Source organism: Rhinopithecus roxellana, chromosome 7 (genome assembly GCF_007565055.1).
Source record: "Rhinopithecus roxellana isolate Shanxi Qingling chromosome 7, ASM756505v1, whole genome shotgun sequence".
NCBI lineage: Eukaryota > Metazoa > Chordata > Mammalia > Primates > Cercopithecidae > Rhinopithecus > Rhinopithecus roxellana.
This window is the reverse complement of record NC_044555.1, coordinates 135,732,754-135,758,788: the sequence shown is the minus strand read 5'-3', so window position 1 is coordinate 135,758,788 and position 26,035 is coordinate 135,732,754. Positions and strand designations below refer to the sequence as shown.

At 50.7% G+C, this 26,035-nt stretch overlaps 4 protein-coding genes across 18 annotated transcripts; 2 read left to right on the top strand and 2 right to left on the bottom strand.

Annotated features, from left to right (window-relative positions):
- Positions 1 to 1,360: 1,360 nt before the first annotated feature.
- C7HXorf40A (chromosome 7 CXorf40A homolog) lies at positions 1,361 to 9,969 on the bottom strand. 7 transcript variants are annotated; one of them, XM_030934259.1, is made up of 5 exons: positions 8,727 to 9,223; positions 5,852 to 5,983; positions 5,469 to 5,749; positions 4,430 to 4,608; positions 1,361 to 1,910 (listed from the first exon to the last, which is right to left on the bottom strand). In XM_030934259.1, the coding sequence occupies exons 3-5, from the start codon at positions 5,719 to 5,721 to the stop codon at positions 1,902 to 1,904; spliced, it is 441 nt and encodes a 146-aa protein (XP_030790119.1). In that variant the 5' UTR covers positions 5,722 to 5,749; positions 5,852 to 5,983; positions 8,727 to 9,223; the 3' UTR covers positions 1,361 to 1,901. The 7 variants fall into 7 exon arrangements, with proteins under 7 accessions (XP_030790119.1, XP_030790116.1, XP_030790117.1 ...); XM_030934256.1 differs by lacking the exon at positions 1,361 to 1,910 and adding an exon at positions 9,882 to 9,969 and having other exon boundaries at positions 4,038 to 4,608; positions 8,727 to 8,791; XM_030934257.1 differs by lacking the exon at positions 1,361 to 1,910 and adding an exon at positions 9,791 to 9,820 and having other exon boundaries at positions 4,038 to 4,608; positions 8,727 to 8,791.
- Positions 1,371 to 3,122, top strand: LOC104670160 (heat shock transcription factor, X-linked member 3-like). The gene is made up of 2 exons (XM_010373351.2): positions 1,371 to 1,950; positions 2,420 to 3,122. Exons 1-2 carry the CDS (start codon positions 1,474 to 1,476, stop codon positions 3,002 to 3,004), a joined length of 1,062 nt encoding a protein of 353 aa, XP_010371653.1. The 5' UTR covers positions 1,371 to 1,473; the 3' UTR covers positions 3,005 to 3,122.
- On the top strand, positions 9,902 to 18,958 carry LOC104657811. Of its 9 annotated transcripts, none has more exons than XR_004058392.1 (5): positions 9,902 to 10,102; positions 10,755 to 10,937; positions 11,490 to 11,547; positions 13,423 to 13,504; positions 15,374 to 18,958. XR_004058392.1 is itself a non-coding variant. In XM_030934262.1 (4 exons), exons 1-4 carry the CDS (start codon positions 9,912 to 9,914, stop codon positions 15,481 to 15,483), a joined length of 399 nt encoding a protein of 132 aa, XP_030790122.1. In that variant the 5' UTR covers positions 9,902 to 9,911; the 3' UTR covers positions 15,484 to 18,958. The 9 variants fall into 9 exon arrangements, 3 of the variants coding, with proteins under 3 accessions (XP_030790122.1, XP_030790121.1, XP_030790120.1); XR_004058393.1 differs by lacking the exon at positions 10,755 to 10,937 and adding an exon at positions 10,586 to 10,624 and having other exon boundaries at positions 13,465 to 13,504; XR_004058391.1 differs by lacking the exon at positions 10,755 to 10,937 and adding an exon at positions 10,586 to 10,624.
- Positions 18,959 to 23,367: 4,409 nt separating this feature from the next.
- LOC104657813 (iduronate 2-sulfatase-like) lies at positions 23,368 to 24,559 on the bottom strand. Its single transcript, XM_030934252.1, has 2 exons — positions 24,531 to 24,559; positions 23,368 to 23,844 (listed from the first exon to the last, which is right to left on the bottom strand). Exons 1-2 carry the CDS (start codon positions 24,542 to 24,544, stop codon positions 23,571 to 23,573), a joined length of 288 nt encoding a protein of 95 aa, XP_030790112.1. The 5' UTR covers positions 24,545 to 24,559; the 3' UTR covers positions 23,368 to 23,570.
- Between the last annotated feature and the right edge of the window lie 1,476 nt (positions 24,560 to 26,035).

The window sequence follows — 26,035 nt, the reverse complement described above, 5'->3', positions numbered from 1 at the left end:
TGTGCCTACAGGTTACGCTGAGTCCTTGAACAAAACCTTTGTAAACCTGTTTAAAAAGCTTCATGACCATGAATCAAGCCTGCATCCAGGCATGGGGGGCACCATGAAGGATTAGAGAGCCCTGACATTGAAAAGCACCTTGGAAGAGCCTCTTCCAACCCTCTTCACACTCAGGGCCGACCCTGAGTGGGCAAAGGGTGCTACTTAGTGGGACAAGGACCCAGGGTCCTTTCAGCCTGGGGCCTTTCCACTGTACCACTCTGTCTCCCTATACAGAGTGAACACTAAGAACAAAGTTGTCTTTAATGGCTAGAGAAAATGTATCACCAGAAAGACTGTTGTATCCTCTCATCTGGGGTTGAAGATGACTTTCATTTGGGCTTCCTCCCTCCTCCTGCCCACCCCAACACACACTCATACGCTCATCTGTTTTCAAATACACAATGATGGCACTTTTGTGCTGGATTACTTTAATCAGGTCTAACTAGAGAAGCAGAAACTTTTCTTAGGCTAGCTTGTGTAAAGCAGGTCTCAGAAATGAACATGTCTTGAGCAATGAAAACAGTATTTATGGGCAAAAACAAAAACTAAAGGTAATCTCCTGCTGTGAGCTGCAAGAGGGAGAGATGCAGGGGCAAGCAGAGCTCCACAGGGGACTCCAAAGCACAGCTGAGGATGTGGCCATCCAATCACAAATGGTGCCCTGGGTAACATAGTGGTAGAGGAGTGAGGGGAGTGCTCCCACCAAGCTCAGGCACAGCACCACTCTGGGGACAACGCGACCAAATGGAATAAGGAACACTTCATCTGGGCCCACTAAAGCAGATCCAACCAATCATTAGGAGTACTTGGAAGAGACCAAAGCAGGAAGGAGATGGGGGGGGACTGGAAAAGAGGGGTGCTACCACACAGATCAGGTCAAACAGCCTGATAGGGACCACCATCTCCTAGAAGGAAGTCACCTGTGAGGGGTCCATCTGACTCAGGCAGTCTTGGTGAAACCCAAGCTAGGGCTAACTAGGGGCTGGCTCTTGAGCAAACCAGAGGCCAGCAAATGGCCTCCCCTGTCTTCAGGGTTGGGAGTGGCCATAAAGCCATGGTTTCTCAGCTCATCTGGGGCCTGGCCCTATGACATAATGTGACTTTCAAAAGACGGGAGACTTTTCTGGGAACTTGAACCACGCCTGTTTATACTTTTAGAAAAGGGAGAAGCTGAAGGCCATGCCACCTGTCTACTCCCCCAACACTTGGCCAGGGCCCCCTCTCCAGATTGGCTGAGAGCCACCTTTGTGACATCGTGTGACAAATACAGCAGATGATGAGGTAAGCCACTGGTTGCCCTGATACCGAGACTCTAGAATTTTGTGGACAGTATTTATTGGGCACGCCTACTCTGACTGAAGGCATTTTGGACTTGCTAGGACAGTGATAAGGGTCTTGGGTACAAAATGCTCCTGATTCTGGTGTAGCTCCATGGCGAGTCAGAACACCGAACAGGAATACAAAGACAAGCTGGCCCCGTCTGTTGGTGGAGAGCCAACAAGCGGGGACCCATTTAGTTCTTCACCTGATCCAAATCCAGATTCCAGCGAGGTTTTGGACAGACACAAGGACCAAGTTGTGAGCCAAGATCCAGGCTCCCAAGATAACTCACCACCAGAAGACCGAAACCAATGCGTGGTCAACACGGAAGACAACCACAACCTTTTTAGGCTCTCCTTCCCAAGAAAGCTTTGGATGATGGTGGAAGAAGACACATTCAAGTCTGTGAGCTGGAACGATGATGGAGACGCCGTGATCATCGAGAAGGATCTCTTCCAGAGGGAAGTTCTTCAACGGAGAGGTGCAGAGAGGATCTTCGAAACAGACAGCTTGAAGAGTTTCATTCGCCAACTGAACCTTTATGGATTCTGCAAAACACGCCCAAGCAAAGGAAACAAGAAAATGATGGTAAAGTAGAAAGCATTTCTGTAATTTCTGTGATCCCTTTTCTCTCCTTCTCAAACATATCTTCATAGGACACCAATATAAATAATATACTGTAAGAGCTTAAGTGTCAAAGATAGCATTTTAAAATATAAAATATTGTTTATTGAAAGATGAAAAATACAGAACTTAAAAAGTATAGATTTTGATATTAAACTACAACCCCCTTAGAGATAATATAAGCATCATATTATGCAGACCTACATATTACTTCTAAGGGGGTTACAGTTTAATATCAAAATCCATATTATTTATATATTACTGCCTTGACCTATGAATTGTTTATCTCCAGTCAGGTCATGAGGTAGGGCATAACCACACTTGCTGCCACTTAAAGCATTCTTTTCTCCATTGCAGAACAAAATCATAATTTTGAGAGGTGGGAAAGGAATAATTTATTCCTGAACAACTAACATGTTTCATTTTGTTTCAGATCTACCACAACTCCAATTTTCAGAGAGACAAGCCCAGGCTCCTGGAGAATATCCAGAGAAAAGATGACCTCAGAAGCACGGCTCAGCAAGCAACCTATGTCCCAACTCCAAAGAGAAAGAAGCTGGTAGCTACAAGACGCTCCCTACGTATCTATCACATCAATGCCAAGAAAGAAGCCATCAAAATGTGTCAGCGGAGAGCCCCCATTGTTCAGGGACCCAGTGGCAGTCAGTCCTTCATGTTCTCTGGCATGTGGTCCAAGAACAGTATCACTGGGCATCCCCTGGGAAATAGGCCCCCTCAGGAACCAAATGGCCCAAGATGGGAGGGCACCTCTGGGAATGCCACATTTGCATCTTCGGCTACTGCCTGGATGGAAGGCATAGGGCAAGTGCCTAGTAGCCCGGTTTACTCAGATAATGGTAGTGTATTGTCTTTGTACAATATCTGTTACTCCATTCTGTTGGCCACCCTCTCAGTCATGTCTCCAAATGAGCCCTCTGACAATGACGAGGAGCAGGAAGGCTCCTCAGATTACAAGTGTAGATTCTGTGAACAGTTCAGAAACAATGCAAGTCCGTGAACTCACAGGCCACTAATGACCGATAAAAGTTGCCATTTGCTAATGAGAAACACATTTTTGGTCTTAATAAAGAAAAACAAAATTCCATGGAAATAAATAACAAACAATTTAAATGAGACCTGTTGTCTGTGTTCTTTTTAACCTTCTATATTATACACATCTCATTGGCACAAGCCAGGGGAGGCTGGAAATCCTGTCCAAGACAGGCTTTGGTCCCCACTGTCCTTGTTTATTTGGAGAAGCAGCATTTTCACACACTCAGCAAAGGATATTGCTAGAAGTGTCGAGGCCAAGCCCAGGAAGACCTGGTCCCCTGAGATTGGCCTGCTAGTCAGGAGAAAGAATAGACTCACTCCTGATTCTGGCAGTATCTTCCTGTATCTTCAAACAGGAGATTGTTTCCTCATGGGTCCCTCCCAATGTTGCCAGGAAGTGTCTGATCAGCAGCTCAGCACCCCTAGCCTAGCATCCAGGGGCCTCCAAAGAGGTCCACTTGAAAGTCAGGCCATCCCATCTGCTATGGGATGTACGACCACCATAACATCCTGGCTCAGAAGAGAAGGGCCACTGCAGTCAATACCTAGGGGGAAATGCCCATCATCCTCAAAGATAACAACTAGAAACTTTGCTAAATCACCAAAAAAAAAAAAAAAAAAAAAAAAAAAAATTACTACAAAATAAAACAACACTACTGATCACATTTCCAAGTTAACCTCACTCTACCAGAGCTGTATTTTGGACGTATTGCTAGGATCGGAAGTAGCTATGCAGGTGACACACATGCTTCAGAAACCGACAGATACTTTCACAACAGAGTGAGAGTAACCTGAAAGGGCAGACAGCTGCTCTAAGTCTGATGTCCTCTTCATCCTGGTTGAGTCGGTTGATTAATGGCTAGTCACTACCAGGCAAACATTCAGTGCCAGGTCTCGGACTTTCTGCAATGTCTCCTGGATGCCAGTTATACATTTGATGAGTTCTGACCAGAACAAATCAGAGGAAAACATAGAACGAAGTCTCAAACACTAACCAGTCATCTACAACACATTTATTTACACAATCCAGAAACTAGCAGGACCAAAATTAGCAGCAATACTGAGACATTTACTGGCAGCTTTTCCTTCTACCCAAAGATCAAAGTACTTGAGACATTGCCTGTGTGCCTAAAAAGGCATCACACAAGGAAAGCCCCTCCCGCTACTTCCTTCATCTGAATAAAGAAACCTGTTTACATGCACAGTGCTTAGTGGGTGGGACTCTCCAAAGCAGTGGAAATTCAGATTTAACCTAATGTATATAGGTCTGCGTCATGATGGCGAATTAAAGGTGTCATGATTTAGCTGGTTTCTCTGGAACATTCCTCTTAGGAGCCCACACTTGTCACACTTCATGCCCCAAAGGGATCAGGTGCTCTGGGATGTCTACCTGGAATACATCTTTGCCTCCTTTCCTAGGTATGGGCTCCAGTAACCACCTGGGGTTTGAAATCACAGTCAGGTACTTCTGCTTTAGGTTGGTCAGTACAGCTTGATTCTCTAGTTCCGTAACCTCATCGGGAGTTAAGTCTTCGGGGCATTGCAAAGGTTCCCCAATGCCAATGAGTCCTGTACACAAAGAGAGATACACATGAATGCCTTTCACTTCCATAGCCCAAGGCCTGCCCATGTGACAACACGGTTACTCAAAGTCACAATCGGAGAGTAAGGTGGCATCAGCAAAATGACAAGAAGGGAGTCAAGTCCTTCTTCCATTGCTTTGATAACGAGCCAAACCCGATTCAGGAAATGCTGGGAGAGGCAGGGGAGGGCTCCAGAAAGGCAGAGGAGAGGGCCTTGTCCTCGATGAAGCCACACAAGTAAGAGGCAGGTCCAAGCCAGACTTCTGAGGGCAGCAGTTGCAGATTGGAAGGGCACCAGCCACTGCCTGGGAAGCTACAGGTGATGCCTGAGCAGGTCACCAAGGGACAGATGCTGTTGTCAGGCCTCAGTCACCTAGAGGTTAGGGGACTTGCCCAGGGTGCCGCGAGTGGTGGGGCTGGGGCAGGCTCGTGAAGCCAGGCAAGCAGCCCAACTCTAGAGGCCACCTGACCCATTCGGTGGGCTGGGCTGCTTTTCATGGTCTCTGCCACACATGTGCACTCACACATGTATGCACACACACACATACACACACAGCCAAACACCACAAGCACCACATGCACATGGACCTGACCTGGTTTCTCACTGAGATCAGAAACAGGAACTGAGGCCCAGAGTGGAGAAATGATTTACCGGAGCTCACGGAAGCTAGGCCTGCCAACCCCCAGCCCAGGGCCCTTGCCGTCCCTTTGAAGGTGTACTGCCAAAGGAAACTGTGGTATACATGCCAATCAGTTCAGACGACAACAAAAGTCCCCAAACTCCCAAGCAAGATCTTGGGTGGCAACTCTAGGTGTTGTCTGCACATTTGGCACATCGTCACTTACCCGCTATCACTCCTCGACCAAACTTTTCCCCTTTCCTGAGCAAAGCCTGAATCTGAGCAGGAGTCATCCCCAGCCTTTCCACCAGCAGCTCCTGCCAGGCATCGTCATCCCAGTCCCTGTGAGCAATGTGGACGGCGATGGTGCGGTACCGCTGGCTGCTCAGCAGGGGACGCCAGCGCGTCTCCACAGTCTTGACTCCATTTAAGACAAGGCCAGCATAAGGCTGCCGGAAAGAGAGGCAGCCAAATTTCATCTTCGCAAGCGCCGCGGGCCTCCTATACCTGTGGAAGCACAGAAGCCCGTCACATGCCAGCCCTCCAAGCTCACGGGCAGTGGCCTGACTTTCCCCCTGTGTCTCTCAGGTGGCCTAAATCCCACTGAACCTGATGGTCCGCTGCTTCCGTCTGTCACTGATGTCCCGAGCCACGGCAGGTCCAAGGGAAGGGGCTGGGATTTGGCTGACTCAGGTTCATCCCACAGAGTCTTTGGGGCGGTCTGGAGTAGGGCGGAGACAGCTAGAGAAAGGCACAGGCAGGATAGCATGTGGTCAGTGCTATGACAGAGGGCCTCCTGCGTGTGTGGCTTGGGAGAGGGTCCCCTCCTCCTGCATGGAGGACAGCCCTGTGCCTCAGAAGGAGCCCTGGGCTTGAAGCCAGAACCTCAGCCCAGTCATAGACTCTTGAGATGCCTCAGTTTTCACATGGCTGTGAGGATGGGAGACAAGGCACGAAGAGCACCCAGCCCAGTCCTTGGCACCTAAGAGAACACTCACAAATAGTGGCTCCCCTCACCCCTCACCGTAGTCATCATCATCAGGCCTGTGGCTCCGCCCCATGGCCCTGAACTCCACCCTTGAGCCACCCCCCTCCATTCTGGTTACTATCTCTCTGTCCTTCCTTTCAGCACATAAACTCGACCTCTAATACATTCTATGATTTTAAGAAAATACACCCACTCTCATGAGACAAAGCCCTGACAGGACCAAAGCTGCCTGGTAGTCACTCCTTTCCCAATCTGCAGTGCAGCCTTCTGAGCACCAGATTTCCTGCTCTTCTCCCGCCTCTGGGGTGAGCTGCCCCAGCCAAGCCGGTTGCCTGCTGTGCTCTGGACCCTGCTCCTCTGGCTCACTCCGGGCCCTGGGTGCCACCAGCCACCATCTATGCTTGCTGAGCATCCCTACTCTGAGCACACGCACGCCTCCTGCTCTGCCTCCCTTCTCTTAAACCCTGAACAGCCGAGACCTCAGAAAAGCTGTCTACATGCACAGTCTCTACTTCCTCTCTGAACCTTCTGCCCCCACCCCCACCTTTCTCCCTTTATTCCCCACCACCCCCACCCACTCCACTGACTGACCTATCCCCACAAGCACCCATGGCCGGCCTCATGCCAGTCCTGTCTTCATTTTATTCCATGCTCGGCAGCCCCAGCAGGGCTGAGCACACTCCTTCCGGGACCCCCACATTACTCATAGCCTGCTCTGAATCCCGTGGTGCAGGGCCACGCCCCTTCAGACTCAGCCTTAGGTGGACAGACCTGTACATACTCAGGACCCCAACCACCACCACCAAGTCTACCTCCCTTCCACTGTGAGTGGCATCACCAGCTACGCAGTGTTCCTGCCCCAGACCTAGCTGCTCTCTGCCCTCCCTCTCTGTGGCCCACATCCCGTGGCACTGTGTCCAAAACCGACACTGAATCTGATCCCTTTCCATAATCTCTATGGCCACAATCCCAATCCAATCCCCTAAAACCCCCTGCCTTCTGAAGAAGTCTCCTGATAGCACCCCCACCCCCGCCTCAGCCCTTGTCCTCTGAACTCTTGTGACCACACTGCCATCAGAATGATCTTGGTACAGGGACAATGAGATTATGTCACTCCTCTACTGAAAGCTTTCAAGGGCTCCCTGCCCCAACTAGAACAGAATCCATACTTCCTCTCAGGGCACTCAAGGTCCCTCCTGATCTGCCTTCCTACCTCAGCCATGTCCTCTCCTCTCCCCTTTATTCACCACCCTGCAGCCACAAAGGCCTTCCATCCCCTGAGGGAACATGCCAAGCTTGTTTCTACCTCAGGGCCTTTGTCAGTTCTGATGGGTTGCATTGTGTCCTCTTAAAATGCATATGTTGAAGTCCTAAGCCTCAAAATGTGGCCTTATATATAAAGACAGAGTCATTACAGAGGCAATCAAGTGAGACTGAAGCCATTAGGGTGGACCCACATCCAATGTGGCTGGCGTCCTTATGAAAAAGGGGATTTCAGAGACAGTCATGCACACAGGGAGAACACCATGAGAAGATGAAGGCAGAGATAAGGGAGATGCTTCTACAAGCCAATGAGTGCCAAAGATTGCTGGCTAGCCGCCTGCAGCTAAGAGATAGGGACAGACCAGATTGTCTTTCACAGCCCACAGAACAAACAAACCTGGCCAACACTTTGATTTCAGACTTCCATCCTCCAGAACAATGATTGTCTGTTGTTTAAGCCAGCCCCTTTATGGTCCTTTGCTTCAGCCATCTTGGCAAACTGCTGTTCCCAACACATCTCCACAGGATAGGGCATGAGTTTTCCATTTGACAGCACATCAAGTCCATTCTTTCCACCTGACAATCTTCATCTACCTTGTTTTACACTGCCTGTGTGATATCCCACTGTTGGCCGTCTCATAATTTGCCTGACCATTCCTCCACTGATGCAGAGTTACAAGCTGCTCCCCACTTTTGCCACTAGAAATGACATTACCTCTAACACTTGCTGTGTGAAGACATGCTGAAGGGAATGCCTCGCCACCTGGCATGCCCATCTAAGATGCTGTTATCTGCCAGCAAATGACTTTCCACAAAGACTCACCTGTGTACCCTCCACCAACCCATCCATGGCGCCATTTCCTCACACACTTGTGGCCCCTGAGCCTCATTATTCTCCTGATGGGTGACCAAACATCACCAGGTTCCTTGGTTCTGGATTACTTCTGACGGAGACTGAATGTCCCCCACAGGGCCTGGCCACTTCCATCAGGATACATAGCTACAGTGAATGTTTGCCTCTTTTCCGCTGCTCAGTTTTTTAGCCAACCCTTTTCTCATCATCACCATAAAATCACAACAAACGCGAACTGTGTGTGTGTGGAATCCCTAGTAGGAACTGATGTAACTGAAAAGGCAAGAAGGGGATTGAGTCCCCTCCTACCTAGTGCTGCAGGGAGTACCTGCTTTGCGCCCTGAGAGAAAGGGTAAGAAGGGGATTAAGTCCCCTCCTACCTGGTGCTGCAGGGAGTACCTCCTTTGCGCCCTGAGAGAAACACTCTTCCACTTAGCTTCTTTACCTGCACAACAAGGAAGATAAAGAGGAAAGGTCATTAAATGCAAGACAGCAAAGCTGGTTCATGGCCCGAAGAAGGTCATCTACTTAGCAGGCATTGGAAACCAAGAGCTGGGAGGGCTGGTCTTATCAGTAACACACATGTGCACCTCACAGTTTGGTTCGGCTAATCACAGCAGCGGGACCCTCAGCACCTGTCTGGGTCAAGGACACAGGGTGCACCAGCCCGCAGGACAGAAAATAATTTCACCACGTTGAACAGCATTCCTGCAGCTGAGCACGCTCCATTTGAAGGGAGAAAAATGACACTTCCCCTCTCATTTTCGAGGGGCGAGGGTTTGGGGCTCTGAATCTCATTGTCCTCAGCTTAATTCTGGGTAGGTCACGCTGAGCACGGCGCCACAGGCCACAGAGCTGTGCACCGCCGGGCCTCGGGTCTAGGCGAGCTCACAGCAGAGGGGCCAATGGGAGGCAGGGAAGACCAGGCTGAGGTGGGGCCGCTGTGTGTGGAGCAGCACACGGGCTTTCTACTCGCAGACGCACGTCGCGGGTATACGTGCTTAGGAGCGGAGCCAAGACCCTGGCAAGAGCAGGGGGCAGGAAAAGGAGCCTTGGTCGCGCCCCGCACGGGTTCCCAGCCCCACATCCAGGGAAACCCCAGCCCTCAGGTACGGTCCGCAAGAAGGCTGAGCACACAGGCTCCTGCATCATGGGCCCTGGCACCTGTCAGCCCCGGCAGGTCTCATGGCCTCCGGAACCACGGACCCTGCGAGTCGTGGGTGCCCAGGGCCGACTCCGGCTTTTCGCCACAGGGAAGAACAGTACTCCGCCTTCCCGAGACCCAGCGAGGCCACCGGAGCCAGGACAATGGGCTCCCAAACGAGGAGACGTGGGCCGCGGTGAGAAGAGGGAGCGCCTGGCTAGTGTCGAGGCTGCAAAGTCGCTGCCCCTAACTCCGGGAAACCGGTGGCCAGTGACAACTGCTAGCAGTCCAAAACTCTACCGCTTTAATGCAGCTCCCGTCATCCCTTTCATGCAGAACGCACGTGGACACGTAATCACGCATGTACGCACACCACGCAGGAGGCACGTACTCAGCCATGCATATAGACAGCCAAGTCATTATGAATCTCGCATTCTCGAAGACACGCACTGACGACATCACGCACGTACGCACGCCCTGGCTGCTAGGAGACGCTATTCCCTTTACCAGGCCCTCATGCGCGCCAGCCAGCCAGGCCAAGGCCAGGGGAGCTCGAGACCGGCAACCTGGGCGAAGAACCGGAAGGAGGAAAAGGAACCGGAGGGAGGAAGAGTAAGGGGAAGGGCGGGACGAGGTCACCAGGCAGGAGTTTTGGGTCCAGAGCTGCTATACCAGCAGGGAGGAGCTGGGAGAAACTGCTGGGGAGTGGGTGGACGCGGGGCTGAGAGGAGGAGGGTGGAGCTGGGGGAGGGGTAGGGCGGGACTGAGAGAAACGATTGGGGATGGTGTTGAGGGCGGGGCTAGGATAAGAGGTGTGGTTGGGGCAGGGCCGGGCGGAGCTGAGAGAAACCACTGCGGGCAGGGCCGTGGGAGAGCTGAGCGAGGAGAGGCTGCAGAAGCAGCTCGCGGACTCCCGAGAACCAGCAGGGGGAGGCAGGATTTCGCTGAGAGTAGGAGGGCGGGGGAGAAAGAAACCGCTGGGAGGGGCTGGGGGCGGGGCTTTGAAAGCAGCTGCGCGAGAAGCAGGGCGGAGCTGGGAGAAGCAGGGCGGGGCTGGGGTCCAGAGGGACCGTCTTTTTAACGCCTCTTTTGCAGGTGATGAGAAACATCCACACTCTTAATGTCTTGCCTCCTGTAAGTCGCCCGACACACAGCCCAACTTCCCTGGCAAACTTGCTTTTCAAACTCTCTTCTCCTTCTCAGTCAGGGGCTCAGGTTCTGTAGTGCTGCCATGCTTTACTCCTCTGTCCCTCCCCTTATCTAGTCTCCCGCATTGACTTCATAAGCCAGTTTTGAGTCCCTGCCTCTGGAGTGCCTGATGAGACAAAACTGCTCCTCATCCTGCATCCCCGCTGCTACTTCCAGAACTCAGGGCTCGTGGTCTGGAGCCTGCACTGTTCCATGAGCCTCCTGACCAACCTGGAAGCCTCTGTCTTTCCTCCCTCAGGTCTGTCCTCCACATTCCATTGGCTCAGTTTCTAAGTCACAGATCTGTCCCCAACAATCCTCTAGTGAAAACGCGGCCGGGCCTTCTCAGGTTTAAGTCCTAACAGTTCAGGGAGTCGGCTCAGCTCTCCCCACCCTTAAGCCGAACACTCTTTGGGTTCACGCTGTGCTGTTTAGTCACTGGTCCCCATCAGCCTGCTGTTCCAGGTCTCCTTGCTTTGCACCGGTATTTCCCATGGCCTTGTCCTGGTGCACTCCTGGCCTCCTTCAAGGCACAACTTTAATGTCACCTTCACAGCCCCACCCCAAGTATTAGGGACTTTTGTTTCCAGCTCTGATAGCATTTTGTACATCCCCCATCCCCACCCCACATTAGGCTCTTGCAATCCCTGGTGGCAATTGCTCTGTAAGAGTCTGTGGCTGCCGCAGGGTCTCTTGAGTTCCTTGAAGGCAAGGCCAGTGTTTTACTCATTTCTGAAACTGGGTGCCCAGGGCACAGTATCTGCTTAGTAAGTGTTTAATCAGCAAAGGGCTGCTTTCTTGTGTTTTCTAGTGAGATGCACTTACTTCTCCCTGGAGAAGCCCGAGGAAGCAGGAATGCTGGAGATGAGGTGAGGAGGAGAGGGTCCCTCTTTATGGGATGTAGGCCGTAGGGCTGCAGGGGACCTTCAGATCACCAGTTCCAATTCCTATGCATGCTAGCATCCCCTCCTGGGTTCCTTCCCCCCAAGAATGGTTGCCAGCTTCTGCCAAACACCCCAGAACCTGCTGTGAGTGATTTCAAATCATGAGTGAGGATCCCCGGGATGGTGGGTTGCTGTTGCTCCACCTGCCTGTAGCCTCTTGTATGAAGAACTAGAACTTGCATAATGAGCTGGATAGTCACCGTGTGGCTGCTAGTGGGGAAGCCCGTGGTGGCCACATAAGGGCTCCCTTTTCCAACTCTCCCAGCTGCCCCTCACTCTCACTCCTGGGTATGCTGGGCAGTGGGGTGCAATGCGCACGTGGGTGCACACTCTCCCTGGGCAGGATCGAGCAGCAGAGTTCTGATCTGTGGTCGGATGAGGAGAGGAAGTCCAAGTAAAGCAGCTGCAGCGGTGAGTGGGCCTAGGAAGAATGGCATCACCAGGCCAGGTAGGGATGCGGGTGGTGTTCAGCTATCCCTGAGAAAGGGGCCAGAATGCACCTGAGTCTTGATTTTCATTCCCAATAGCAGGTCAGCACCAGACCCGAAAACGCTCTGATTTCTGCCCTCCACGCCACACTCTCTTCACCTGCTGCCTCCTCATTCCTCCCATTAACAATGTCCTGGCAGGAACAAGACTTTCCCCTCCCTCTCTGCTTGTCTCTTAGCAGATGAGGTCAGCCTTCACCTCCCCAGGCCCGTCCTGCTCCTGCCTTCCCCTGTGGGGCCCTCCGTGGATGCTCTGGAGCCGCAGGCAATAATCAGCCAACTGTGGGCATGGGGGGCCTTCTCGGGTTCTTTGCTATGCTCCCATGAAACTGCTGTGCTTGGCTGCACCCCACTAGCTCACACTCAACTGACCCTAACTCCTGGGGCCGGGGGTGTGTCTCCTCAAGGTCTGCTTTCTTCTTCAGGCCTTGCTTGCATGCCCATCGTGCCACACGTTGTGTCTCTTTTAGGAAGTCCTTGTCTTTTCCAAAGATCCTGCTTTGCAGCTGACCGTACCCGCTGCCTGTCTCTGCCAGGATACTGCCTCCTTCCTGAAACTACAGTCCCACTCAGGTCTTCCTTCCATCCTAATCCCTGGGGAGCCCCCTGCAGAGCTCCCTGTCCATCCCAGTGGCCTTCTGAGCCTTGCCTCCCCTCCCCTCCCTTCCCCTCCCTTCCCTTCCCTCCCCTCCCCTCCCTCTCCCCTCCCCCCCCCCTCCCTTACCTCTCCCTCGCCTCTCCCTCACCTCTCCTTCCATGGCAGGCTAGCCTCCCTGGCTAGAGCTGTCCCCTGGGAATTTGCCGTCCCTTTCCCTCTGTGCTCAGCATCCCTGGTTGAGAGGTTTAGGAGGAAGAGGAGAGGAGGAGAGGAGGAGAAGAGTCCCTCTCTTCTGCCCACATGCTCCCCTAGGGAAGCATTCTTTTTTGCTCATCGTGATTTCTGTGTGATTCCTCCTGTTTTCTGAGCCTGTCACCCCCTTCCTCTTCCCTTGCCTCTCCACTGAGACTTTCCAGAGTGCAGCCACCTCCCCTCGCTGTGCTGCTTTGACTCTGAGGCCCAGGAGGAAGTTGCCCTCCTCTGGAGAGGGTTCACGTTTGATCCAGCCTAGTGTTCTGGGGCACGGCCAGTCTGGGACCGCTTTGACCCTAATTCACGGTTTCCCTTCAGATACTTCTTGTTTGGCCTGCCTTCCTCGTCTAGGAAATGGATTTTTCTCATTTTTCTATTGAGTCACTTGCTTTGTTGGTATGGAGTTGTAGGACCTCTTTCTGAATTCTACCTCAAACCCCATGTTGGTTTTTTGTATTTCAGAGACCTTGTCCGCTCAGGGGCTTGTTCTTCGTCTCTTTGCAGGGCTGTTTTGGACTCAGTATTCACCTAAGCACTCCAAATTGTAAGTAACCCCAGAGGTCATGGAGTGTGCCACTGCCCCTCCATCTGGAGGCTGTAGCCCCTCCCCCAAAGAGGAGGTGCTCCCATGCGTCCAGAGCCCTGCCCATTAGGTTAGAGAGGGCTCCCTTCTTTGCTCTCTTGCACTCATTTGTCCGCCTTTTAGTTTTCCTTTTCTGCCCTGGACTCACACAGGGTCGCGTGAACGTGTGGTGTAGCAGGAGGAGACAGGTAAAGTGGAGGAATAGGAGCTGGAGGGGAGCAGGAGGGAAGAAAAGAGGAGGGGGAAGGGGAAGAGAGGGAGTGGGTGGAAGGAGGAGAAGGGGAGGAGGAGGAGATGAGACCAAGGAGAAGAGGTGAAGGAGGAGAGGAGGACACAGAAAAGAGAAGAAAAAGGAGAGGAGGAGACAAAGAAGAGGAGGAGGAGCAGCAAAGGAGGGAGAAGAGGAAGAGGACAAGAAGAGCAAGTAAGGAGGAGGAGGGGGGAGTAGGAGGAGTAGGAAGAGAGAAGGACTGAAGGAAAAGGAAAAGTATAGGCAGATGTGGAGGAGAGGAGGCGGAGGAGAGGAGGAGATGAGAAAGAGGAGGGAAAAAGGAGAGGAGAGGGATGAGCGGGGAGGAGGAGGAAGAAGAACAGGAGAAGGAAAAGAGGAGGAGGAGGAAGAAGAACAGGAGAAGGAGAAGAGGAGGAGTGAGAAAAGAGGAGAAGGAGAGGAGGATGGGGGAGGACGGAGAGGAAGGGAGAAGGAGAGAAATAGGAGGAGGGAGGAAAAGAGGAGAGGTGTAGGAGGAAGAGGAGAGGAGGAGCAGAGGAGGAGGAGAAGGAGAGGAAGAGGAGGAGATTTGGAGGAAGAGGAGAGGGTGGAGGAAGAAAGGAGGAGGCGGAGAAGTGAAGAAAGCGGAGAGGAGGAGGCAGAAGAAAGGAGGACCAGGAGGAGAGGAAGAGGAGGAAAGTACGAAGAGGAGGAATAGAATAAGAGGAGCAGAGGAAAAGGAGGAGGAGATGGGGGAGGAGTGGAGAGGAGAGGAGGAGGAACAGAGTTGGAGGAGGTGGAAGAGAGAAGAGGAGAAGGGAGGAGAGGAAGAGAGAAGGAAATGAGAAGGAGAAAAGTAGGAGGAAGAAGAGAGAAGAGGAGAGAAAGAGAGGAGAGGATGAGGAGGAGGGGAGGAGAAGGAGAGCAGGAGGGGGAGGAGGAGGAGAGTAAGAGGAGGAAATGAGGAAGAAAGAAGGACAGGAGGTGGACAGGAGGAAGAGAGAATTAGGAGGGGGAGGAAGAGGGGAGGAGAGGAAGAAAAGGAAATGAGGAGGAGGAGGAGGCTGCAGCGCCCTTATCAGGCTCCAGTTCTCGGTGTGCCCCGTTCTGTAAGACACTCTCCTGTGGTCAACCCTGGCCTGCAGAGGATTCCCGTGCTGGATCTCTGAGGGATGCTGGCGCCCTCTCTCCAGCACATTCCTGATGTCCTTGCTGACACATGTGTCCTCTGGGCCCTCTCCTGAAACATGATCCTCCAGGGTGTCTTCTGGCCTCACCTCTTCTGTCCAGTTTCAGCAAGCTCACTTTGCTTAGCCTTTGAATCCCTTCCTTCACCATCTGCCATGACAATTCGGGCCTTTCACCATCACTCAGGCCTGGACCATCACTGATGCCCATCCCATGCCATCCACAGGTTTGCCCCATCCCTTTGGCTCCCTACCAGGGCATTCAGTTGTGTTGAGCAGCAGAGTGTCTCCAAGTCCGTTATGTAGTTTTTGTTTCCGGCCCCCACTGGTTGAGCTGCATCCGGGTCCCATCACACAGGGACCTCGCGGCCACTACAGGTGCATGCTGATCCTGCAGCTCCTCAGGGATGTCATTGCTTTTCCCCTTCCCAGACCCAGCACACCCTGCCTGTGCAGCTCTGTGCTGCACCTTCACTCTAGTCACGGGTGTAGCAGTCAGCTCACCAATTCCTCCTGCTTCCCTGGGACTCGCCGGCTTTTAGCACTGCAAGTCCCTCAGCAAACTGGGACTGTTGATCACCCTACCTGGCAGCCAGTGATAAGGTGAGGGCCACTCCTGGGAGGGAGGACACCTGTGGGGAAAATTCTTGTGTTATTTATTTCTCCTTCGGGATAGGGTGCCTGCAGTGCTTCATGGGAGGGGGTGGGCTGATGCTGCAAGCTCAGAAGTTTCAAGGGCATCTAGGGAGACCAGATATTCAGAGACCTTCTCCTAGATGTGCCTGTTCCATGTATCAGGGACATAGGTTTTCCCAGCAGGACTTGTGTCATTGGCATGACAGACCTGCCTTGGCTGAGCGTTCAGCTGTCTTTGGAGTTCAGCCACCTTAGCAAGTCCTGGGTTTGTTCTTCAGACTTTGCTGCTTGCCCATTGCTTGGATCGGGGGCTACTTTGTAAACCACCAGGAAGACTCCAGTGTTTCTGCTTAATTTTTAGATGTTTGTTAATTGCCCTTGGCTTCTCATTAATCCCCGTGGGTCATTCAGGAAACATACCACTGTCTGTTCCCTGAGTTTTCATTTCCAGGCATCTGCCCTGCCTGGATCTCCTCGCCTTCCAGGAACTTCCCCTTCACAAGCCAGCCATCCCAGCAAAAGTTCTAACATCAAAGGTCTAGCAACTAGCCTGCCATCTTGTCCCTAGAGCCACCTGCGTGCCACCTATCCCCGAAGATGGGAACCTCGTTGCCAGTTGGGCAGATGCAGGACAATCCTGTACCAAGACCCCATCTTACCACCTGTTTTCTCGGACCACTCTGGAACCCACTGTCTCAGATTGGGTCCTCCAGGAAGCAGACTGTGAGAGGGAGTTGGCAGGACCAAAGGTTTACTGGGGCTAACTAACCCTCAGGAAAGGGACAGGAAGGAAGCAGGGCTGGAGAGCAGGTTGAGCCCGACCTGACAGTCTTGAGCAGCCCAGCAGGGAGGTGTGGAGCAAGGGTTGCCCACTAGAGGGGCCTGCATTGGGCATGGGTGGTGGGGTCCACATGGTACCTGGCACACAGCAGGCTGTGCAATCCATATTAACTGCCTGGATGAATTAATGCCCAGGAAAGGTGCCCTGGAGAACGGGTATGTGCTGAGCACAATAGGGAAGGGCCCAGCATCTGCCTTGGCATAGGCAGAACTGTGCTGTGCCTTGCAACAGGCCACCCGAGAGCTGCTTTCATCTCGTGTGTGCATTAGACAACTGCCAGGGGCATGAAGGGGATGTGCTTCCAGGGCATTTGCTGGTAGGGCGTCTCGTGATCTCTTGGTATTGGTGTGAGCACAGCCTGGCAGGAGAGGGCGGATCTCAGTGCAAAGTATCATGTCAAAAAGCAGATCGAAGCCAGGCCCCCTCCTGGAAGAGGCTCCTTGAAGGTAGGTGCACACTCATGTCTTTGTTACTTGTAAGGGGGCATCTTACAGGCAAGAGGAGTTAGGTGAATGTGAAGAGGAAGGAACTGCTCACTCTGGGCAAGGGACTGGGGGAGGCTTCGTAGAGGAGTGGGTGTTTGAGCTGGGCCTTGAAGGTCGAAAGGGTTTTGTTAGGTGGGAAATGGGGGAAGGACAGCCTGAAGGGGTTAGGTACCTTCAAGGAGCCCAGAGAAGTTGGTGGCTGGAGCAGACCCATTCGTAGAGCGAAGTCGTGGGAGAAGAGGCTGGGAAACTAGATTGGGTCCAACTCCTAAAGGTCCACTGAAGGAGTGTGGGTTGCACGCTGGGTGCCGCAGGTGAGTGTCCTCACTTGGGTTTCACTGTCAGCATTTTTAAAAGGCGAACTGGTTCTCTTCCTGAGGAGAATTCACTGATTCACTGATGCGGCCAGTAAGTCATCTGACAAACCCTTGTGTACTTCTGATGGGATAGGAGTGTTTGTAGACAACAGTCACACAAATATGCAGCCCAGTGCAGCTCAGGAGCAGCGTTCCACGGATAAGCCATCGGTACCTACAGTGTGCTCCTGTCCTTGCTAATCTGAACACATGGGTAGTAACCTTAAGCGTGTCTCAATCTTCTGACTTGTGATGAGGTTTCCAATTCTTGTTCCTGACTGTAGACTGAAGTTTGGAGAGATGTCATTAAGTCTCTAGGTTCTGAGGATTACTGTGGGGTGGGCAGAGGGAGAAAAGGGTGTTGGGGCTAGATGTTCCTGTGCTTCTACCAGAAAGTTGATTTGCTCAGTGTACCACCCTCACTTGGCAGGCCTGAGCAGAGTGGCCTGCCACTCACAACCCAGAGAAAGAAGGTACAGTGCAGGCTTGCCCTGGCGGGCTCTTGGATGCCCTAAGCTGCAGCATCCACGCCAGGTGGGATTTGGTAGGGTAGGCCCCCCATCCACTGTGTCTGATCATACTGCCTTTGAAAGAGGAGGGTGAGTGATTAAGACAAGACGACGAGATAGGGTGGCCTCCGCATGTTGGCAGCACCCAACTGGAACATTTGCAAATGATACTTGGAGAAAGCTTTAGGAAAGAGGCCCACTTCATTTATGAAATGACACTAGCTAATGTTTGACCTTAGTCACATGTTCCCTGATTCCTCATTTTGCCCTCTGCTGGCTGACTCGTGCAGCTTCAGTTTTAATTAAAGGTGGGCTGTGATGAGAGTCATGATCAGTGAGTGGCTTCCATAGCAGAAAGTTCTGTGTAGTTCTTGGGGGATGTGAGTTTAAGCATGAGGTGCTAAGATGAATATGTCCATACATTGTATTCTATTTCCTCTATCCTTTCCCTCCTCTAACCATTCCTGCCTTCTTCATCTTTCTAACTTTCCCAAGGCATTTTACATCAGATTTCAGATATAGAACAGTGGATGTTAAAACAAACCCAAATTCCTAATGCTTGTTACCATGAAAACATGGCAACACCATTCACATTTTCTTTACAAATGGCCTGTACGGGTCAGCCCAGGCATTGATATAGGAGCCCATTGTTTGCATCCTCTGGGTCCTTGTAGTTCATATGCTGGAGCAATGTATAGAGGCGCACAAAAGGGCTGAGAATGTGGCCATGGTATGTAACAATGAGGCCCAGAGCCTGAGCTTTGGTGTCGAGCAAACCTAGGTTTGAATGTTAGCTCTTTGTGTTCCTGTGTGACCTTGTTGGTTACTCATGTCTCTGTGTCTCCCTCTCTTATAAACCAGGAGGTACAAATGCCACAGGGCTGTTGCTGGGACATACACTTGCACCTTGTGTTCTCTCTTTCTGGGACTCGGGTTCTCAAGATTTGCTTCTACATTTACAGGTTGGAGATTATTCCAGCAACGCTGAGGAAACTTTTGTTTGTTTGTTTCTCAGCTTTGCAAATTTCAGAGATTTCTAACAGTGTTCGAGGGACTGTGATGTGCTCTTGCAAAAATCCCATATGTTTTTTGAAGAATCTCAGTTGTGCTATCTAGAAAATGAATCGGTTAATCTAGAACATGGTTTTCAAACCTATGTGGCCATGGAATGTCATTTTGGAGGGATGCTTTCACAGGATGTAAGATTCTGAGTGAAAGCTTTTTTTTTTTTTTTTTTTTTGAGACAGTCTCTCCCTGTGTGGCCCAGGCTGTAGTGCAGTGGGGCAATCTCTGCTCACTGCAACCTTCGCCTCCTGGGTTCAAGCAATTATCCTGCCTCAGCCTTCCAAGTAGCTGGGATGCCATCATGCAAGGTGCATGCATGCCATCACGCATGGCTAATTTTTGTATTTTTAGTAGAGACAGGGTTTCGCCATGTTGGGCAGGCTGGTCTTGAACTTCTGACCTCAGGTGATCTGCCCGCCTTGGCCTCCCAAAGTGCTGAGATTACAGGTGTGAGCCACCACACCAATGTGAAAGCTATTTTCTTTAAGCCCTTGAAAAAGGTTGTGCCACTTCCTTTTGGTATCCTTGGTTTAGTAAGGTATCATTTTTCTCGCATTGCTTCCAAGTTTTTTTTTTTTAATTATTATCATTATTATTATTATTATTTTAAAGACAGGATTTCACTTCATTGCCCAGGCTGCAGAGCAGCATTGCAATCATAGCTCACTGTAACCTTGAACTTTTGGGCTCAAGCAATCCTCCCACCTCAACCTCACAGGTAGCTAGGACTACAGATATGAGCTGTCATGCCCAGTTAAGTTTTTTTTTTGTTTTTATTTAAGAGTTCTCAGAAGTTTAACTCAAGTGTTTTAGTGTAGAATTTCTTTGCATTTATTCTCTTTGGGATTTGTTCAGCTTCTGAAGTCTGCAGAGTTATGTCTTTTGTCAAATTTGGGAAATTTCAGCTGATACTTCTTTATGTTTTCAGCCCCACACTTTTTCTCATTTCCTCTGGAACCCTTATGACACAGATGTGAGATCATTGTTCATAGTCCCACAGGTCCCTAAAGCTCTGTCCATCTTGTTTTCCCATGTATTTTCTATTCGTTTTTCAGAATGGGAAATTTCTGTTCTGTCTTCAAGTTCACTGGTTCTTTCCTCTGTTCTTTCTATTCTGCCAGTGATTCCTTTATAGAGTTTTTAAAATTTCAGTTATGGTATTTTTCAGTTCTAAAATTTCCATTTGATTCTTCATTATGTCTTCTATTTATTTTTTGGCTGAGACTTTCTATTTTTAGTTTGTTTCAGATGTGTTCTTAATTGCTTAATGAAGCATTTATATAATGGTGGCTTTCAATTTTTTTTACAGATAATTCTAACATCTTTGTCATCAGTGTTGACATCTCTTGATTGTATCCTGTCATTCCATTTGAGATCTTCCTGGTTCTGGGTATGATGTGTGACTTTTGATTGAAATCTAGAGATTTTCATATTATGTTACTAGGTTTAAGGTGTTATTTAAGCTTTGTTTTAGCTGGCAACCTCTGACATCACTCCAGCAGAAGAAAGGGAAGGATCACGCCACATTACTGCCTGGTAAGTGCAGTAGTCTACCTTCCCAACATGGCCTCCATTGATCCCTGAAATGGGTGGGGGTACTCCTTGTTTCTGCTGGGCAGGAGTGGACTTTTTGGATCTGATCTGGGGCTGCACTGATACCTTTGTGGCTGGGAGGGTTTGATATTTTTCAGCACTGTATTCAATATCTCCTGCACAGACACCTTACGGGATGGGGACTTTCTATTGCCTGGCAGGGATGAAAGTGCCAGCTCCCTAATTGGCCACCTCCGACAGCACCAAGGTAGACAGGAGGGATGTTACAGCTTAGCAAGCATGTTACACTGAGCCCCCTAGTTGGCCTTTGCTGGCATGTGTGGAAGTGGGGATCAAACTATATTTCTGTGGTGTTTAACTAGAGTAAAGCAGCTTACTGTCTAAAAGTTTTCTATCTTGCTAAGTTACAACTTTCCTGGTCCTCTGGCTTTGGTCCTTCTTTCCTCCCTCCCTTACTGTCCACCTTTCCTCCCTCTTTTCCTTCATTCCTTCTTTCTTCTTTCCTCTGTATTTGTTGACATTTCTGGATCCCAGCTCCTTTAGTTCCATGTCTGGTGTATATGGGCAAAGAAAAAGAGAGAGAGAGAAAGAAATGGAGGAAGGGAGGAAGTGGAAGGGAGAGGAGAGGGAAAGAAAGAGGGTGGAGAGAGAGGAAGGGAGGAAAGGGAAAGGAGAGGATAGGGAAAGAGAGAGGAGAGAGAGAGGAAGGGAGGAAGGGGAAAGGAGAGGAGAGGGAGAGAGAGGGAGGAAGGGAGGGAAGGGGAAGAGAGGGAAAGAAACAAAAAGAGAGAGTGGGGAAGGGAGGAATGGAAAAGAAGAGGAGAGGGAAAGAAAGAAAGAAAGAGAAAGAGAGACACACACCAGAGAACTAATTAACTCCATTGTTCCTTAGGTCACAAGGTCCCTATCTGATCTGCCTTCACTCCACCTTTCAGAGTCTTATGTTTGTTTTGTGTATATGATCAAGGGGTTTTAGGTCACTTAGTTGGAAGAATAGGGAAAAGTATATCTACTCTAGTTTTGTGGAAGTGGAATTCTTCTGAGAACCTCTTTTTTGATACAAAATATGTGCATATTTTGTATCAACATATATAACTTACATGTCCCTTTTGTACATGTATATAAATTGTATATAAGTATTTAGGGTTATAAAAATAACCAAAGACACCAAAAACTGTCACAGGTGGATTTGAGAAGATGTTGAAATGCCTCCCCTGCTAAGACACGCTCCTTCTTGACAGAGTGGGAACCCTGAACGTTGTAGTGTCACCACTGCCCTGTCCTGTACCTACCTATCTTTTGACTCATTTCCTCCAAGCTCAGGTTTTCAGTTTTGGGTGTGTGCCACCTAAAACTGAGCTGTGGAACTGCAGCACAATCATCAAATTCAAAAAAGCCAAGAACATCTTGCTCAGATTTTAAGATATACCATAGATGGAGTAAACTAAAACCTTTGATTCCAGATCCTTAACTCTGATTAAAAACAACACAACCCTTCATGCCTATTTAAAACATCCCTTGCAAAAGATGGTTTGAATATTCCAAGTTGGACATGCCCAGTCTTTTTAAGTTACAGCACCCTTTTTGATACAAAAAACGGGCATGACAGAAATTGTATAGTGAGTAGTGTTATAAAAATAACCAAACACACCAAAAGCTGCCCCGGGTAAATTTGAGAAAGTGCTGAAATACACCACACAGCATGAGACCTTGCTGGCTCTGTCTAATAGATGTTGCTGGGGCTGCAAATGGTGTCCCAGCCTTCCAGGACCTGTGGTCTCCAGAACAGGGCTGAAACCTGTTCTGCGTTGACACTGCTCTCCTAAGAAGACCCCAAGTTGAGAGGAGCCTCTTACCCATTCATCTATAATCAAAGCAGACTTGATGCCCGTCAGAGTTGCCCAATGATTCTGGTGAGCCCTTCCTCCCTCTGGCTGGGGGAGCATGGTGGGGACTTCCAGATAGCTCGGTGGAGCGCAGAAAGAGTGGGAGTTCCCCTTGACTCCTGCCCCAGTCAGTCAGCCCTGTGGGCCGAGGGGTAGCCCCACTGCTCAACCTCTCCACTCTCTTGGGAAGGACGAGGCAGCCTTGACCCAGGAGGGCTGATGAATGTGTAGGTTATCGGCAGGCTCCTAGGCCACCAGCTTGGAGATCACGTTGTCCCTTTTAGATTCAGTGTGGCGGGAATCTAAAAGGTTGAGGATGGAGAAGCCTGCAGAATGGCAAAGTGAGGGACCCCAGCAGTGGGACCTCAGAAATCCACCCCCGAAACTCTCACTGGGGTGCCCGTGGAGGCTCTGAAGGTACAGCAGTCAGGCGCTCTGTGGCATTCTGAATACTGGCACGCAGCCTTTGGCCTCTGCCAGCTTTTGTGAGCTGCCCTGTACCAGGCAGAGGTGGCCCCCAGGCCTGGCACAGGGTCTGACACATGGCACATGCTATAGAAATAGCTGTGGACTGCCTGACTGCAAGATCGCATTGAACATCTGGAACATCTGGCCTCAGCCTGTGCTGCTGCAGCCAGGAGCAAATACGGGGAAGTCTGGCTAAGGAGAACGCATGCCTGTGTGGGCCCCAAGGATCCATCCTGAGATAAGGAGGAACAAAAACCCAATGACCTTGACAGGCCCCTCAGGCAGCCTGTTAAATCCCACGTTCCCATGCCCAGAGGTTTTTGGCTCCTGCCTCAGAGGCCCAAGATGAGGACATGGCAGCACAGGGAGGCCAAGGGAATGATGAGCTCAAGGAGAGGTGGCCAGACCACCTGAGACACCTGTTGAAGTGCACTTTCCCATGCCCAGAACTGCGAGCTCCTGAGACCAGGTGCAGAAACCAGATTACACTTATCTTTCTGACCTAATTCAGAGAATGGGCAGCAGCTCCCACTTAACCACTGCCCCCTCACTGAGCATCAAGTCAGCAACAGCAATGCTGGCCACATGGGAGGCCCTCAGGTGTCCTCAACCCACCCCTAGGTTTACTGACAGGTACCCTGCAGGGAGGAGGGTGGGGCCCCGAGCTGGACTCCACCCAACATTGCCACCTCCCCAACCCGTGTCCTCCCTACCAAGGAGCTGGAGGACCCAACGGCACACCCTCAGTGGTTTCTGAAAGGAAGCAAAGCTCTTTCTACCCTTTTTCACTTTGGGTGAGAACATGTAGCCGGGTTGACAAGTTGGTTTTTTAGAAAGGAAGCACTGAATAGCGAGGCACTCGCCCAGCCAGAAGAGCGCTCTGCAAAGACAGCCCCATTCCCAGGAGGGGATTTCCGGATTCAGATACCACAAACCAAGAGAACCCAGACTCTGGACATGGAGCAGTACCAGGGTGAAAGACTTTTCCCACCGACATGGTCACATAGCCATTCTCCTTGAAGTACTGGGGGATGGTGGAGAAGTTTCCAGCGTGCACCCTCCAGTAGGAGTTGAAGTCGTACAGGCGGGTGGTGTCAGGTCTCCTGCCAGTAAGGAAGGACACGTGGCTTGGGGTGCACACTGCTTACTGTTAGGGAGCAGAAGCAGAGGTAAATGTCCTCACAGCAAAACGTACCTTCCATCACATAGGTATCCAAGCAACTGCCCTCCTGAGGCCCCTAGCAAACAGCTTGGTAGCTGAGTCATGCAGAGCTCAAACCAGACACTGGGGATTTGGGTGTCACCTAGGCAACAGACAGCTTCCCGGAGAGAGAAAGGGAAGCAATCAGCCCCTGAAATCAGCAGATGCTTATCTCCTCCTACGCAATGGCCTCCCCAGGCACACACAGCTGCCAGTGTTGCTGGGGGCAGAGCCACCCTGACTAGCTCTTACCTGAGGCCCAGTCTGCAGACCTGTGGGTGCCCTTCTGCAGCACCCCTTCCTTCTGAGCAGCAGGCAAGGCCCCGTTCTGGGAGAAAGCTGGCCAGTACTGCCGTGAGCACGTTAGGTCCAGGGCAGACCTTCCACCCAAGGAGAAGGCCACCCTTGAAGGCCAAGCTTTCCCATCAGTGGAAAGCCAGATTTTCTCCACTACCATTTTCCAGACTGCTTCCTTCTAACAAGATGTCCCGCACAATCTGCGCCATCTGACAATAGCTGAAGCTCCCCGCCCCCAACCCTCAGTTCCCGAGGAGGCACACACCCACAGCTAGAGGTTCCCAGACATACCTGCGCAAAGGCATTCTGGAAGAGGAGGCTGTGGGATTCCAGTTGGTCAGTGTTTGGGGCCTTCACTAGTTCATCCCTGCAAATTGAAAGGGTAAGACGTGTTCTAGAAAATAACACCTGTGGCCAGGCGCAGTGGCTCATGCCTGTAATCTCAGCACTTTGGGAAGCCAAGGCAGGTGGATCACTTGAGGTCAGGAGTTCGAGACCAGCCTGATCAACATGGAGAAACCCCATCTCTACTAAAGATACAAAATTAGCTGGGCGTGGTGGCGCATGTCTGTAATCCCAGCTATTCAGGAGGCTGAGGCAGGAGAATCGCTTGAATACGGGAGGCGGAGGTTGCAGTGAGCTGGGATTGCGCCGTTGCAAACGAGTGAAAAACTCCATCTCAAAAAACCACTTGTAAGAGAGTGAAGGAAGTAGAATTGAGTCAGTCTCTCAGGGAGCTCTATGGTTGGGAAGATTCTATTGAGATGTTGCAAGTAGAGGCTGGAGTCCAGGTATTGGTACTCTCCACCCTTCATTGACCCCTTGACTGATATTTGGAGAGAGACTTAGTTATGTGCCATCATCACGCAACACCTTTGGCAGGCAGGGGAATGATTACCTCCGCCATCAGGCTGGGCTGTGGAACGACCACAGCATCGACCACAGCCCATGTCTTGCAGGCCTCAGATGGGCTTGCTTCACACAGGATGCTCCCCTCATTTGGGAATAACTTCTCCAGGATTTGGCTTGGCCCTTTTCCTGGGGAGGTGAACATGAGGCAGGGTAGTGGGATGGTGTATGGCCCGCATGACTGCAACTAGCTTTGAAGCCACAACTGATGCTCATGGTCTTCCTCGTCTATCCAATCTAGAGTGCTCTCAGTCTCAGCCACCATGTCTGCTGTTCTCAGTGACCTGCCTGGTCGAGTAACAGACTTTTATCCCTGAGGATTGGTTCTGAACCCATGATCCCCATGACCTTCTCAGACTGTGGAAATTGCATGTGTCCATTTACCATAAAAATTGGGCAAGGAATTATTAGGAGACATTCAAATGGATCACCTGGGTGCCAAATATATCCTTCTCTGTTCACAGTGTGTAAGAACAACCCTGCCGCCTCCTCTTCATGATCAGAGCCAATACCCCTGACAGAATGGCTACTCTTCTTTACACCTGCTTAGTCCCATAGCCATAGCAGGATGAATGAACCCAAGGTTCCCATGACTTGTAATTCAGTTATCAGCCATGGCTCATAATTCAGTGGGACTCTTACTGTGTGTACTGGTGGAAGCATTCCCATTGGAATAGCCAGGATCCACTGTTCAATTAGGTAGCCACTAGCTGCATGTGCCTACTGAGTACTTGAAATGTACCTGGTGTATCTGAGGAATTGAATTTTAATTATCTAAAATTCAGATAAAATAACTAATTCTATCTTAATTTAAATTTAAATAGATGAATTTTGCTAGTGGTGACTGTATTGTGGGGACGGGAAGCACAAATTCCCATGTGGATCAC

Coding starts and splice junctions, on each gene's coding strand:
- C7HXorf40A (XM_030934256.1), bottom strand. CDS start 5,721: ATGAAATTTGGCTGCCTCTCTTTCCGGCAGCCTTATGCTGGCCTTGTC. Junction 4,609..5,468: donor TGGTCGAGGAGTGATAGCGG/GTAAGTGACGAT, acceptor CTTTGTGTACAG/GACTCATTGGCATTGGGGAA.
- LOC104670160 (XM_010373351.2), top strand. CDS start 1,474: ATGGCGAGTCAGAACACCGAACAGGAATACAAAGACAAGCTGGCCCCG. Junction 1,951..2,419: donor AAGGAAACAAGAAAATGATG/GTAAAGTAGAAA, acceptor ATTTTGTTTCAG/ATCTACCACAACTCCAATTT.
- LOC104657811 (XM_030934260.1), top strand. CDS start 13,401: ATGTTGGTTTTTTGTATTTCAGAGACCTTGTCCGCTCAGGGGCTTGTT. Junction 13,505..15,373: donor TCACCTAAGCACTCCAAATT/GTAAGTAACCCC, acceptor TCCCCTTCCCAG/ACCCAGCACACCCTGCCTGT. Junction 15,545..16,145: donor ACCTGGCAGCCAGTGATAAG/GTGAGGGCCACT, acceptor TCTTGTCCCTAG/AGCCACCTGCGTGCCACCTA.